The 16,067-nt window shown below is 45.6% G+C and overlaps 1 protein-coding gene across 1 annotated transcript in view; it reads right to left on the bottom strand.

The window, feature by feature from the left end:
* Positions 1-455: 455 nt before the first annotated feature.
* The window catches only part of cntn1a (contactin 1a), a 52,020-nt gene continuing 36,408 nt past the window's right edge, over positions 456-16,067 (bottom strand). The window contains exons 9-25 of the mRNA XM_052060685.1: positions 15,800-15,981; positions 15,521-15,645; positions 15,050-15,167; positions 14,275-14,422; positions 12,905-13,032; positions 11,273-11,445; positions 10,769-10,892; positions 8,480-8,641; positions 7,430-7,579; positions 6,884-6,954; positions 6,112-6,346; positions 5,408-5,511; positions 5,113-5,302; positions 4,213-4,325; positions 3,980-4,136; positions 3,022-3,722; positions 456-2,635 (exon numbers count right to left, since the gene is read on the bottom strand). Of these exons, the coding sequence (XP_051916645.1) occupies positions 3,646-3,722; positions 3,980-4,136; positions 4,213-4,325; positions 5,113-5,302; positions 5,408-5,511; positions 6,112-6,346; positions 6,884-6,954; positions 7,430-7,579; positions 8,480-8,641; positions 10,769-10,892; positions 11,273-11,445; positions 12,905-13,032; positions 14,275-14,422; positions 15,050-15,167; positions 15,521-15,645; positions 15,800-15,981 (2,257 nt within the window). The 3' untranslated portion in view covers positions 456-2,635; positions 3,022-3,645. The remainder of the gene's footprint in view (positions 2,636-3,021; positions 3,723-3,979; positions 4,137-4,212; positions 4,326-5,112; positions 5,303-5,407; positions 5,512-6,111; positions 6,347-6,883; positions 6,955-7,429; positions 7,580-8,479; positions 8,642-10,768; positions 10,893-11,272; positions 11,446-12,904; positions 13,033-14,274; positions 14,423-15,049; positions 15,168-15,520; positions 15,646-15,799; positions 15,982-16,067) is intronic.

Below are 16,067 nucleotides of genomic sequence, written 5' to 3'. Positions count from 1 at the left end.
TTTGTCAAATTGTAGGAGACTGGACTGGTTTAGAATTGTCTATAATGATGTTAAACGAATTATTCCTTCGCGTATCCACAAACACCCCTAGAATTTATTTTGTGATTTCCTTGTTGAATTTTCTGTTTTGTTACATTTTTTTGTGCCATTGAAGGTATCATTAATTTACGTTTTTCTATGGTGATCTTTAAACGTGTCTCGAGCCGAATTCAGAAGAGAAGGCTAGTTGTCGAAGAGAGGCGTGTTTGTATTCGTTTGGAATTTTTAAAGAATTAATAAAGTGTACGTTTAAAAAAACAACACTGCAGATCTTTTTGTGTCGGACCTGCAACAATATGCTTTAGCCAAGTCCTAAAACTGGCAGTTTTAGTCCAAGTCCAGTCAAGTTGTGTCACTCGAGTCACTCCCCTCTCATGAAAAAACAAAACAATCGATTAAAAAAAAAACCCAACATATTCGTTTACTACACTTTTATTGTTTCTTGTCAGCCAATGATCAGTTCCAGTTTGATCCCTCACATGTGGCAGCTAAGCTTTAGATTTTCTCTCTAAAAAAAAAAAAAACTCCCACACCCGCCATGACAAACGACAGGCAATTAAAGCACGGATGAGGTTCAGGTGGGACACGCTCAGTTGCCGTAAAGGGATGCCACGCTGGATGGAATGCATCTCTCATGCGTTGTGAGAATGTAAGCGCCACAGCATAGAACGGAAAACAAACCAAAAAAAAAAAAATGTTTGCGAACTTTCAAGGCAATCATGCATTTGGCAACCCTTTGCGCTCATCTGCTGCATTGAAGTGGGGAAACTGGGAGAAGCACTTTGCGGTGGAAGGTCACGACACAGAAAGCATGGCCACCATCAAAATCCAAACGCAGCATTTTCATCCTCGATCGAGGGGAAGTTAAACGAAAGGTAGAAAAATCGACAAACGGAATTCTCTTTCATAACACATGGTAGTAAGAGGAGCTAGGCATGTTGTCCTGTTATGAGAACAAAAAATAGCCACAGATGAAGAAGACAAGTGTTAAGTGGGCGCACAAAGCTAAAGCTCCGTTTCCACTTTTTTTTTTTTGTTTTGCGTTTAGCGAGTAAAAGAAGTGCACCGGTACCCATTGTTTTTCCTTTTTTGAAGAGACAGCCAAAAATATAACTTTTTCCAATTGGCAGGACTGTTTGCTTTACGTTGGACATATTCTTGACCTTCTGACTCTAATACCTTACCAAACGTCAAACCTTTACACAGTAGTGTAATCGAAATTGCAGAGTATTATTTGATTGATTTTCGCAATCGGAACCCGACAGTGGTCAACATCCAATCAAACTTGTAATCCATCGAGTTCGGGGGGAAAAAAACAGATTCTGAGGATGTAGCCTAAGCCAAACTGCCCTTTTCCGCTCAGCAATTCGGGTATGCATTTGTGATGTTCCAAAATAAGATCTTTTCGCATCAGTATGATCGTTTGCCTCCACAGGGAGGTCCTGTTATGTCCACTGATTGGTTGACAGAGATCGTTCGGAACCCAACTGTACTGGACTGCTCGGTGGAAACTTTGCATGTAAACAAACAAATAAACCGATTTCTATGCGGAGTTTTTCCATGATACAGCCAAAGCAAAAACAGTTTGAGCCAACAAACACGGAGATTATGGTCAGCGGTCTTGCATTAGCTTCAGTCTCAAGCAATCGGCCAATCCAGTTTACTTCCAAACGCAAAACACGAACGAACGACGAGCTTTACGAGCTATCGGCTCGGTCGACTCCATCCCAGTTGTTAAAACTGCTAGCTGCTAAAGCGAGTGGCTCTCATCCGAAACAAAGCATTCGAAGCGCTTGTGTGTGTGTGTGTCATAAATTCACGTCACTCAAGAGTCACATGCCAGGACCGAAGATGACTTTTCCTGTGTTGATAATAATGTTCGCGCTCGCTGTGCAATCCAAGGCATCTGTTTTTGTGCTTCTCCACTTGATTAGCGTAACAGCAAACAGTTTGCTTGGCAGTGTTGAGAGCCTCCTCTGCTCGTGGCTGAGGACTCGCTTGATAAACCTCCGTGGCTTAGTATCGTCCATCTCAGCCGAAACTTTGCCGGCGTTCAACGAGCAGACGATTTTCTGCAACTCTAAGTACACTTGAAGGACAAAAGTAGATGGTTGATACACCTACGGGAAGTACAAATTGAAATAAATAAAATCAAAAATGGCCTTTCTTAGTGCACCAGGGAGCCCATTCATCTGGGAACAAAAAAGAGCTTTACCGAATTGTAACTGTAAAAGGGGGCAGCCTAGAATTCATTAAAGTACCGCATTTCCTCAAATAGTAGCTTTAACTCTCACAGGAATTGTTCGTCCACTCAAAAAAAAAAAAAAAAACACCAAAACACCACGCCCTCAATAAACGCCCTCCGCCATAAAGCTGAACAACGACCTCCCGATCAAATGTTGCTAAACAGAATGGGGGGGGGGGGGGGGGGGGGGAAAGCAAAATATTATACGATAGATATTTAATCTGATAAATAGCATTTAAATTACCGAGTATCGCTATTTGAATGTGATTAGAAATATACACATTATTGTTCTAAAAGTTAATTTGTACACTTAAAGCCCTCTCTTCTTACGCCTAATAGAAGCCCGGTACTCTCGGCACGGGCGGCCCGGTAGTCCAGTGGTTAAGCACGTCGGCTTCACAGTGCAGAGGTACCGGGTTCGATTCCAGCTTCGGCCTCCCTGTGTGGAGTTTGCATGTTCTCCCCGGGCCTGCGTGGGTTTTCTCCGGGTGCTCCGGTTTCCTCCCACATTCCAAAAACATGCATGGCAGGCTGATTGAACACTCTAAAAATTGTCCCTAGGTGTGAGTGTGAGCGTGGATAGTTGTTCGTCTCTGTGTGACCTGCGATTGGCTGGCAACCGATTCAGGGTGTCCCCCGCCTACTGCCCGAAGACAGCTGGGATAGGCTCCAGCACCCCCCGCGACCCTTGTGTGGATCAAGCGGCTCGGAAGATGAATGAATGAATGAATGAATACTCTCGGCATCTCTGGCCACTACATAAGGACATACGGCCTTGATCCGAAGACGTCGAGTTCTTGTCTCGGTGACGTCGGTCAAAAGTTGGGGCAGGTTGCGCTTTGCTTTGACTGTATCCGCTTGAACCGGGGCTCTGCTTCACTTTTGCGATGAAAACAAACGCGGAAACGGAGCTGAAGCGCAGGTAAGAAAGACATGTACAATGTACAGATACTCGCAAACGTCTGCACTTATCCTTCACGGATTATTGTTGAGCTCAAAAGTATAAGGGGTGCATCGGGGATTGTTTTGTTTGTATCAAAGAAAAAAAAAACTGTTGTCCGAGGACCGATGTGCTTTGAAAGATAAGTGCAGACATTTACATAAGGCATATTTCAAAAAGTCGACAGAGCTCCTTTGATACACCACCTCCAAAGAGGCTTTTGGATAAATACGGGATTGCCCATTTCCGTGTTTTTACGTCTATTCCCAAAAGAATCTTCCGGAAAAGGGGAAGAGTTGGAATGAGTGGAACCGAACGACGATTGTGGAAAGAGTCCCAAAAAAGTTCTTCTACAAAGTAGGTTGTCAACTGTAAAAGAGGGTCCTTCACGTGGAGATGAAGACAAAAGATGTCGCTACATTCAGAGGTTCAGGCAGAGAACGGCCACCAGGAGCAGGCCGAGTGTGCCGAGAGGCCGGGCGGCCATGACACTTCCTCCTGAGACACACACACACACACAGGTCGGTTGGGTTAGGTCGTGTCAAATTTCAAATCTCAGCTTTCTGAAGTTGGCTACGAAACCCGGAGTGACATTCCCGTTCTGGCCTTTGGGAACTCTCTCACAGTGACAAATTATAGCCCCCTCGCCAACTTTGAACCCTTTCAAAGCTAATGTGCAAATGTTTGGTCAGTTAAGCCCCGAGGATGTCAGAGGTTCTCACTTAAGAAGCCAAAACATTTCCCAGTTATGTTACCGGTGATGAAGATTTGGGACACCGCGCCATCGCCACCCTCGGTATACGCTCGGACCTCCACCACGTAGGTCTCGTTTTCAAAGAGGGGGAGTTCAATGTGCCGCCGACTGGTCATGTACAGCTTGCCGGTGGATTGGGTCTGGGGCCTGTACAGCACCTGCACACAAAGCACACGTGCAAAGTTGGCAAATGGAAGTCAGGTCAAGCCAATTTTCATGATGGTGAGCGCTCACTTTGTAACCATCTACCGGTGCCTCGTTGGCCATCGTCGCCACATGCTCCCAGGCGACGTTTACCGACTTGCCCTTGAATTTTTTACCGATGATTCTTGGGGCTTGACTGGGTGCTGAGGAAGTTAAAAAAAAAAAACACATTAGTGAAGGTGGAGGTGAACTCAGGAGGCAAAGTCCTGATGACAGTGTAAGCCTTAGTTACTACTTTCCTATTAGCATAAGTAAGGATGGGCGTCCCTCGCTATTTCACGGTTCGTTTGTCGCAGATTTGGTGCATCACGGATTTTTCAAACATATTCATAATTTTTTTTTTTCATATACAGGGAGTACAGTACTTTATATGTTGCTCTATGTGACTCGCTGTTGTTTTGCAGCTTCTCACGGGCTGTTTCCTGACTTTTTGCGGCCTTAAAAAAAAATGTAACCTGTATATGTTAATTGCTCGCTACTTCGCGGATTTTCGTTTATCGCGGGTTGTTTTGGTCCCCCATTAACCATGATAAACGAGGGATTACTGTACTGATACCAAGTATCAATTTAAGGTAGATGGGTGGGTACTCATGGAGGCTGCCGATACCAGCCACCAATACTTCAGGCAAATAAAGTCTGATATTGAGTAAGTCCCCCTCGGCAATAATTGGTGCTATACTGTGAGGGTCTTTATGTTAAAATGCGAGGTATCTGTTCTTGGCATCAGTGAGTACTCAATGAATGACTACTGGTACATCGGTCAGAAAAAAAGTGGTATCAGACATCCCTCGGCTCCAGCTTTGGCGCCATCTTTGGACATTAGAGATCAAGCACAAAAAAAGTTTATACACTTGGAATATGTTGATTTGGACAACGCAAATAGACAGTCATGCACCGTACACAACATGATATATGTCATCGCAAACGTACGTGGTTTCTTGGTGTGGATCTCGAGGCGCTCGCTGGCCGGCCCATAGCCTGCAGAATTATAGCCCCGGATCTCTATGAGGTAAAGGGAGTCGGGCTTCATTCCCTCCACTCTGGTATGGTTTTCCCTCCCGGACACCACCACTCTGTGGGCTCCACCTTCACTGTCCTCCTTTTTTCTCCAATACTTCACCTGAGACCCCAAAGCGAGGTGCAGAAGTGAAAGTCAAGTGTCTTGGCCCGTAAAGGGTCTCACGTGTATTTTCAGGTCATGTGCATGCGTGTAATTGACACTGACCTGGTATCCGTCGATGTTGCTCTGCGTGATGGGGAACCACCATACAACAGCTTCGGTGGCAGAAAGCGCTTTCCCGTCAATGCTTCCAGGAGCATCAGTGGGAACTAAAACAAAACGCATCGATCAAAACCGCCATTTTTTTTTTTAGTTGGATAGTGTCACACCGAAACAAGATGCAATTTTAATCTTAAAAGTCAAGTTTTTTTTTTCTTGTATTTTCTACAAAACGCAGAGTTTTAATCGTCAGTCGCCGGACGAATTCGCCTCGCTCAGACATACAACGAAAGTCACCCACAGTCCACACTGCAGATGTTGTGAGGTTATTGTCACACACACAAATGCACAATAGGGGGCTGAAGGCAGTTTCCAAGTGCCCAATTCGCAACGGTCAACTTTACTCATCCGCAAGTGGAGATCTTGCAAGTTCCTTATGTACCTTGAATGGACTGTATTCAAAGGGGTTTTTCCCATGGGAATGGGAGGCTGCAATTTGTCCTGGACTAGCGCTGGGCAGGAAAATCCCGGGTAGTTGTTTGTTGAGACATCGGGGGCCGCGACAGACACACGTGTGAAAACGGTCTGAATGATATAAAGACTGGCTCAATTTGAGCCGGGGGAAAGCCCTGAACTTCGTGCTGAAAACCTGACAAGTTAAACGCTCCGACCGATGATCTCACTGTGACATCAGAGTGCCGGATGCTCACCGTCTTGCGCGGAATAAATGGTTTGCGGCTGACTGTAGGGTCCCTCCCCTTTGCTGTTGAACGCTTGGATTTTCACGATGAACTCGGTCGCAGGAGCGATGGACGGATCTTTGTGCACGTAGCGCTTTTCCTGCGGGTCGGAGACGATCACCTGTGTCCACTCGACGCCAGCTCGAGGTTTAAAGACCACGATGTAACCAAAGTTCGGCCCGTAGTAGTACTGCTCCTGGACAGGCTGGTCAAGACAAAAAAACGGCAAGAAGCTGTTGGCAACATGTAGTGAGGACAAAAAAAGAATCTAATGGATTACGTTAGGAACTATCCATCCATCCTTTTTCTCGACTCCATTAGGATTGTGAGTATACAAGAGCCGATATTAAATTCTGACAGTACGATAACTGTGACCAAAAATATTGCGGTATCACACGATTACAATTACAGCTCTAAAATGGCCATTTTTGAACTATTAAACTACTAACTACTAAAAACGTTTTTTAAGGCAATGCACAATTAACAGAGCAAAAAGACATCCATGTTGTCTTTCTTCTTGCTCCTGCCCCCTCCTCCATGTGTACCTGCACATCCCTCCCATTTCTGCTCGCTGAAGAAAAGAAAAAAAAAAACAACTGGCCCCAATTAATTTCATAGAGGCAGCTCGTTTACTCCACTGGGCAAGCAGCCGATCATATTGAGGCCTGCTTGGAAATAGCCTCAAAAAAGAAAAGAAAGCCCATCCCCATTTTCTGCATAAAACGGAGATGTCCAAACCTACCGTCCACGTGATGATCAATTCTCTGTTGGCGCCGCCACCTCCACCCACATCTGAAGGCGCCACCACAGGACCTACGACAGGAGGGTGAAAACCCTGAGCCGACATGCAAAGCATTCCAACCCGCACAGACTTTAACTAAGTAACCACGACATCCTTCTCAATATCTCGTTGTTGTGCCAAGTGCAACACTATCATCACCGATATATATATATATATATATATATATATATATATATATATATATATACTGTATTTTATTTTTTTAGGGTCTGTGATTTTCATTGTGTACTTGAAATGCAGAACACACTTTTCCTCAAAGTGCTCATTTGTGGAGTTTTGTGCGGTCACTCGGGCTTCTTGCATAGGAGGTCAGCGCAAAGGCCTTTCCGGCCGACTTGTATTTACTGCGATATTCATCATAACCAAACAGTTATTCAAGACACGAAAAAAAAAACAAATGCAAGTCAGCATGGAAAGCTGGCCTGAAATACCATCTTTCCATTCCATGAACCTTTTTTTCCCCCTGAGTCATTTACATGAACTTACTTGAGGGCAGAGTTTTCTCTTTGGGAGAGGGGACGCTGGGGTCACTCCTGCCCAACGTGTTGGTGGCCATCACCCTGAACTCGTACTCAGTCCAGGGCACCAAGTCCACCACGGTGGCCGTCTCGGCGTTGCCTTCAACGTCTGGTGGCGCTATAAATACAAGATCGACCTTTTAAAACTTCTGGAAAATGATAGCGGGTCCTTCAGAACATGTGAAGTGAAATCCCACCTGTTCACAACTTGCTATTCATCGACTCACCTATTCGCCGTTTTTATTTGTGTGAAAGCAATCCCCTGCTATTTGCCAAGAAACTCGTTTATTCATGTTTGTGTTAAAGCCCTGTCAAAATCGGAAAGTGCCAAGGAAGCGTGTTGAAGTGAGACATCTCGTCTGTCACACACAGATGCATGATTTGATGTAGAAGGCACCCAATGCCCACTGCACGGTTGCCCACATTATATCATCCGCAAGTGGAAATGTTTCTGTAGTTCCTTTTAAATGTACTTTTTGGGCACCGATCTACAGCAACGACATGTCATGTGTGCCCTACACCTCTCTCTGCGCTGAATTCAGAGATAATGAGGGGAGCCGCTTCCAGTGGATGGCAAACGAGTCAACTGCGCTCCCTCCCACAACGGCGCAAACGCCCCCTTTTACCTGCTTCTGTCCAAGAAAATACCTCGTAAAAGAAAACTCCTCTCATGCGCACAGTTAAAGCCGATACTGGGCACGAAAATAGAGCTCAAAGTCCTCATTCCCACACAGATAAGTCTGCTTCAGTATTATAAATATACAGAGATGACTGGATTCATGCGTCTAGCGCTAAATATATCCAATAACAGTCCATTGACAGCGAAAATGTTGCTTTCAAATTACACACAGTATTTGCGTTGCCTACTTTAGTGCCCTGGAATACTTTTCCTTTAAAACAATAAAGACCATCAATTTTTGGAAACCATTTTTTTTTTCCTCCAAGGTGACATGTCAGTTTGTTATGACAAAGCCATGGGATGAGCATGGAGGTAGCGCTGTTTATTTGGCATTCTCACATGTGGTGGCGTTCCTCCACGCGGCCGGAAAGAAGGCGTCCCTGTACTGGATGGTATATTTGGAGATGGGGCTGTGGTTGTCTGCGCCGCGACTCCACCGCAACGTGACGTTCTTGTCACTTTTCTCCATCACTCGCACCCCCGCTGGGGCACCGGGGGGTCCTGGGTTGAGAGTGCGAGGAAATTAGTTAGTGTCGCTGATTTTCAAGCAGCTGAAAAGGCGGCTCGCCGCGATATGTCGACGAATACAGCGCAGCAATGTGCAAAAGTCTTACTCCACAATCGCATTTTAGATACGAGCTGTACAAGTAGAACTGCGGAATGGATTCGTAAGACTCATTATTAGTAGAGAAAGGAGACGCCCACCCTAATTTACGCCATTTCGCAACGGCGTAGGTTTTAAATGAATTTTTCAACAGTCAGACTGGATGGAATAATGACCATTTCCAGCGCTTTGAAAGTCCATGATCCATTTTTAGGATCTTTGGAACCCGTACCGTGGAGACTGGCGTGTCGCGTTTGTTTGTAAAAGTTCCTTCAAGTTAAACACATGGAGTCAAAGCCATCGGTGAAGACTTCTGGAAAAACTGACACAAGCCCAATTGAGGTGACCAACAGTTGCCCTTCAAAAGGCACGTGCGTTTCACTCATTTCTTCCACTTGGAACATAGAGAAAAAAAAAAACGATACCATTCCCTGATAGCATAGTTACAGTACAAGCACATCGGGATCAGCCTCACTCAGAATCCGCAACCAATAACCTCCCAAACGTAAACCGAGATGACTACGGCAATTAGGCGGTCCGTTCCGGGCCTGGACGGTGGCGTCAAAAGATCTGGAGCAGTTCCACCACAGATGAAGTCTTTTTGACAAAACTGTCAAGTCCTGGACGTGATAAAAGGGATTGTTTAGAAAGACACTGTCCTGCCAGCGTACAATCCCGTACTCCTGCAACCGTCATCCTGGAGCTAATCCTGACACAATAAATGTCGATCGTTCAACACCGCCTCCGTGCAGGCAGGCCGCTGACATTTTTGGCCTCCATTAGTCACGGCTTGTGTTTGAGAAACCTCACAGTCATTCGCTGTGCGCATTCACCGGTGCGACTGCACACCAACCGTGCTGCGAAAGCAGTGAACACATCGCCTTTGTTTCTTTCCGGGGGGGGAGCAGAAGGAGCTGTAAGGTCAGTTGTCACTCACCGTGAGGTACGTGGTGATGACGATCAGGAATCATCAAGAGCGGAACGTTATCATCGTTCCGTGTCTCCCTTCCATCGCGCTACAGTTAACGGCCCCGCGCTTTGCATCGTAAATACTGAAAGCGCCACCACTGAAGGCATCAGGTGAAACAAGTCCTGCATAGCAAATAATTTCGTGGCAGGCGTACATTTGTCGAGAGGCAACTTTTATTCAAGAAGAGTCTGCCGGCTGCAAGAAAATGGGCCGTCACAGCAAAGTGCTAAAGCGCAGCACCGAGGTAGACCAACGTTGCATGTATGTTCATTTTGGGTGGAAACTGAGGGCAGTTTAAAAATCTGAGCATTAACACGACAGTTTCCGACGCCCATAAGCAGGAAGCTAACTATTAGCACGTCTGTTTATTTATGGAGACCAATTTTACGTCAGGGAAAACTGAGGGTGGCAAGAAACCGGGGTCGAGATATACTGGCCTATATTATTAACCCATTCAGTACCAACCAATTCTAGACCAAGTCTGAAAAGACGTGTAAAAACGTCTTTGGGAGTGAATGAGTTAAGCAAGCAAACATTTTTTTTGTAAATTTGGAATGATATATCGGAAAAACAGAGTCAATAACATACATTTTTGTGGAAACGAAAATGAGTTCTTGCGCTTGCTGTTCAGCAGCTTTGTGCCGTCCTTGAAAGGTTAATTTTTATCCAAGAGCCCTTTGCAAAGGGGATTTTTTTTTTAAATTAAAAAAAAAACACATTATGTGGTTATTTTGTTGCATGTATTTTGCAGATATTCACGTATTTTGTCCATTGTTAACTCATTCACTCCCAAAGACGTTTTTAAACGTCTTTTCAGACTTGGTCCAGAATTGGCTGGGACTGAATGCGTTCAAATTTAATTTTTGTGACACACCTGGTTAAGAAGAATTTTGCACCATTATTGTGACCCCCTCGATTAATTTACTTCAGAGAGGTCCTGTCAAACTTCACCTCCATTTAATGATGTCAGGTAGCTGTGTCAAGAACAGACACACAACTCGTTTTCCATTTGTCGCCCTTGTTTTAGTATTTGTGCAGCAAGAGCGCGACTCGCCTCTTACAACCAAGCTGGCAGAGGAGGTGACGTTGTCCACCGTCGTCTGTGCCGCGCAGGTGTAAATTCCGGCGTGCTTCAATTGCGCGTTCTTGATCATCAGCTCGCCATCCGAGCTTCTGTTCTGCAAAAGGAACGGCAATCGGTGAACTTCGGTTACTCGTCATGAGGTGAAAATTTTACTTCAATCCTTTCGAGGGTTAACGCGTGTGCTAAACTCATTTTGGAGAGTCAAATATTCTTTGGAATATTTTCTCAACCATATTCAATCAAAGCGAACCACATTTTATGAGCGGAAGAGAGAAAAAAAAAACATTCTGTAGAAGTCATCAGATTCCAATGCGGTGTGCGGCAAGTGTCCACTGTGCTGACCACCACTCCGCAGAGGGAGCGATTAGGTTTGAATCAATGGATGCTATCAGAATTTGCCATTTTATTCAACTGCATAAAATGAACGGTTAGAGCAGGGGACTTCCAAATGAGTGGAAATCCATCACGTCTCACCGGGCTGCGTTCATAATGTTGGCTTTCCTTGTCGAGGTCAATGACTCGGCCGTCCAGGGACCAGATGAAGGTGATGTCCAGGGAGGAGTCGTGTGACGCGGCGCACTGCATCCAGGCGTTTTCGCCCACTTTGACGTCAGCATTGGAGGGGGCCAAGGTGATCTTTGTGGAGTCTGTGAGGGGCACGGATATGAGGGGCCGTCAGGACAGGATTCAGGAGTACTGAAATGTTCTCATAAACACGAATGAAACATGATGATTTGGTGGGGGGGGGGGGGGGGGGTTCCGCTGAGATACACGACTGCAACACGCTCACACTCACTACTAAGTATTTTTGTACAAAGTGCCTACTGGAATTATGTATGAGGTGTTCCAGAACGTTTCAGTATTATAATAGTTCAGAAACAAATGTGGCGACACACTTCAGAAAGGCTCGTAAACGAAAAACAACAAGTATGATGGCAACTGCGCGGATTTATGACGGAAGTGACGCAACAGCGCACAGTATGGCAACTTTGTTTTTCTTTTTCTGCTGTGCGGTGTACTCAATTAGTTACAGTGCTTTCATTTCGTCGAGTGAAAGTTTCTCACACGTTGGGTTGATGGCAAGTGCTTGTTTGTTATGCAGCGATGTACAGGGTTGAATGCGGCTTCACCAATGCCATAGTTCATACGGATTTTGTGGTGAATTTTACGTATATGGCAGTATCGCACAAATCACACGGATTCTGAAAATTTCCGCCCCACGTCACGCTCCGACAGGTAGTTTTGTTTGCTTTTGCCCAGAACGGTGCTCGTCTCCTCGAATGCTTTCATTTACGGAATACAACGCTGAACACAGTAATGCCACCAAGTAGAATGATGATTAGACATTAACCAGACATTGTATTATGGAGATCTACAATAAATATCATTGAAAAATTCTTGGGGTTTTTTTTTTATTTTGACATAAAATGCTTTGGTATGTTATAAGGATTTTTTGCTCTTTATACGGAATTTTTTTGGTAGTTTATACAGGTTGGCGCTCCGCAAAGTTGACAGGTATGTGTACTGTACCTCCAATTTGGATGTTTGGATGATCATCGAAAAGTTCATAAGTTCATAAATACTATCTTATTTATCACCTCAAGAAATTAGAATATAGCATATTTTGACTTTGTGAGATGCGCTTGTGTGTCTGTCTATTTTAAAAATTCATCCGTGCCAAATCTAAAGTCTATTTAGTGGATGGGGCGGGGGTGGCATTGTGGCGGACTAATCTTGTACGCGCAGTTGTCCACAAGGGGGCAGAAAAGAGCTGCGTGTAGGCCCTCGAGCCTCACGGGTTGTCATCTTATTGTGGACTGTATTGGCGTCCACAGTTGCAGTACAATGACTTGACATTCAAGCTAACAATATCCTTTATACAGAACACAATGATTGCTTATATCGCATTAGATCTCTTTTCAAGATTTCCTTGCATCCGTCCAGGACGTCATAATAGTTTCTCCAAGTGTCATTATTTCACATCAGTCAGCATGTGAAGGTCAGACAGCGTAAGAGTGATGATTTCGCAGCCAAGGCCAACACTGCCCAAACTGTGCGGCAGAGACTAGATTAAGGGGGAGGGGGGGGAGGAGCATACTTATTTACCTGTTACTGTGAGAGAGCCCGTGCTGTTGGCCTTGCCCCTGTTGTTGTGGGCAAAGCAGGTGTACTTGCCCTCGTCCGTGCGGGTGACGTTGAGGATCTCCAAGCTGCCGTCCTCCCAGATGAACATCCTAAAAAGGTACAGCCACAGAGCATTTGGGGCCTTTAGATACAAGTTGAATTCATTCCGTGACCACCCTCTTAAGGCAAAACTCAAATCACCTTTTTCCCCACTGAAATGGATGGAAATGCCATGAATCCATTCCAGCTTCCCCCTCCATTATTTTTGTAATGTGTCATGATCGGAAAAACAGTACTCTATAATATTTTACTTTACTGTAAGTGACACAGTAAGCTGTAGTAATAATAGTCAATCTCTGTGGAGGATAAAGAATATATGTCCTTAGGTATTGCTATATTGTCTGCACCGTTTTGTGTTCAAATATCCGTTGCTTAAAGGTGTTCTAACAGCACCAGATTGCAATTCATTAGCCTGCATTTTCCATTGTGTTCGCGTGATGCTAGCAGACCTTAAATCAAAATTATGTGGTCGTTTTAGTTTCATGTTTAGTTTGACAGTGAACTTCAACTGGGAGTGGCAGCAAATGTCATGAAGCCGCTTTTTTGAACAACTTGTTTGCTATCGGGCAAAATAATACTTACTGAGAAGTGGGATGAGTTTATTCCCACCATAAAGCGTCAAATTTTTGCTCAAGGGTCAAAGCAAAGAAAAAAAAGTATCTTGAAAACCTTGTGGGTCGTGTCACTCGTGTCCGAATGCACCACTACAACATGCAGACCTTGTGATTAAAACTCCACTGCGGGTCATTCCATATGTGAATGACGGCGGAAAAGAAACTGATAAAAGCGCTTCGAATATGCGATGCTCCTCAAATAAAGTTGGCAAATAGAAGCGCATGAGGGTGAAAGTGAGCCGAAGGCAAAAAGAAAAGAGATGTCAGATTCCCTTTTTTTCTTTGCATATTTCAACCTCATGCATGAAAAATAGCATCCACGCCAGAGAGGCGATTAAGGGGCATATGCTGCATAGTAATTTGACCGCCGCTCCTCCCGCGTTTTGAATCCCACCCGTTGGGTGCGGGGAAGACGGTCGGGGGTCTCCCAGCTCCCTCCAGATTAGGCTTGTTTTGTCAGTGAGGGGTTTACCCATCAAGATGAGCTTAACGTCAGGAAAACCACGTCAACAACATGCCGTTCAGAATTCGGAAATCCGCAGCTTATTTCGATCCCCGAAATGTCACATGACGGTTCGACTCATCCCCCGTGCGGTATTTTGACCCAGATAGAAGAGGCGTAAACCGTCGCACGGCAGCCTTTTTGGGGGGAGTCGAGGACGTTTTAGTCTCGTTCACCTGCTGGAGTTGGACAGCAGCTCAGTGTCTTTGCTCCACAAGACTTTGGGCTTGGGAGCGGCTTTGGGTCGACACTCCATCACCACACGGCCGTTTCTCGGAGCGAGGGCATGCTTGACCGGGTTGTGTTCGAAGGTGGGAGCGCAGTCTGGAAGAGGGAAGGAGGGAATTACAGTCGGGAAGAGGAATCGGGAGCAAGCATCCATGCAACTAGCCATATTCTAACCTCACTTGGTACAACAAGACAAACTATTCAAACTAGCATTCACACCCATGGACAATTTACAGCCGAGTCTTCCTTGAACCGGTTTGTAAAACCTTTTAGGGCAGCAATTCTGAAAGGGTGGTGCTACTCGGGCTCATTCTAGTGGTACGTGAAAAAAAAAGGAATGCCAAGTAACGCCAAGTCAGTTGTATTTAACTTTTTTTTGGTACACTTTCCCCATTTTTAGGTGCACAGTTAATGCTCAAAGTGTGCATACGGTTACAACGACTTGTAATAACGTTTTTATGAACACTTAGACCAGGGGTGTCCCAGTTTTTCATCCGAGGGCCACACAGAAATCTGGAAGGACACCAGAGCCGCTTGAAAATGTTTCAAGTTTCATTGTTTCAACCCACTAAGATCAATCAGGAAAGCTGTTTATTTTCAAGTTATTTTGACAAACTACCGCAAAACAGGCTTTCGGGCATGAAATCTAAATTGGGATGCTTACTGACTTGGACCCGCAATGGAAAGGTGCCGTTGACATTACAAGCCGCTTTTGGGACTCACCGAACACACGCAGTTCCGCGTTGGCAAAAATGACCCCGTGAGGATTCTCAGCGATGCACTGGTACATCCCGGAGTCTTCAAACGTCAAGCTGCCGAACGTCATCTCGTTCCTGTCCAACTGTGCGCAATAAGCAGAAGTCATCAAGTCAACATTTAAAGCAAGCGTTCCAAATCGCATTCGCGAGCAGAGGGCCGCAAATCAAACGGTCGGATGTTGACACATGAGAGGACGCTCACTTGATGGAAAGAAGCCTTCATGAATTTATCAGTGGCATATTTCAACACCCCCACTCTGCTGCTGGTGCGCCATTCTTTTATTTTAATTGTTTACCCTGGCAGCAGCTCAAAGGGAACAGAGAAATTCTCTTGACGTGCTCACGAGCCGTCTCTCTGTGTGTCAGCGGCGGCTGGACTGCCGAATCTACAATGGGCTGGCTCAATATCCATTCCAAGGGTGAGCTCGAACATTACCGGCTCTCCGTTCTTCAGCCAGCGGACGCGTGGTTCGGGTTTGCCGCTGGCTGAGCAGGACATGGCGTAGGCGCTGCCGAGGTCTGCCTCTGCGCTGCTGATGTGCTCCACCCATACAGGAAAAGCTGGAAAATGTGGAAGGGAAGCACATGCATAAGTTTAAGTGGAGCGGGGAAAAAAAATCATGCAGAAATCAAGACAGGCAAGGCCAAGGGCAAGGGCAGAATCTGAGGGCAGCAAGAAAAGAAGTGGGACATGAAGTCGACAGCCCTGACGTACCTTCCACGGACAAATGGGCGCTGTGGTAGTCCTTTCCCTTGGAGTTGACGGCCTCGCACTGATACGAGCCGCCGTCTTCCGGCTGCACGTTGTACAGATGCAGGTGAGCCCCCGCCATGCGCACCTCATGGTTGGGGGGCAGCTCTCCGTTCAATTTGCTCCAGCGGATCTCTGGGACGGGGCTGGACAAAGACCAAGAGAGCCGCTTTGCACTTTTGACAAACCCGCAAGACACTGTAACCGGTGTGTAGACATTGTAGACTCGTTC

This window comes from Hippocampus zosterae, chromosome 3 (assembly GCF_025434085.1).
Source record: "Hippocampus zosterae strain Florida chromosome 3, ASM2543408v3, whole genome shotgun sequence".
NCBI classification, from domain to species: Eukaryota; Metazoa; Chordata; class Actinopteri; order Syngnathiformes; family Syngnathidae; genus Hippocampus; species Hippocampus zosterae.
Note: the sequence above shows the minus strand (reverse complement) of the source record. Positions and strands in the feature narration are given on the sequence as shown.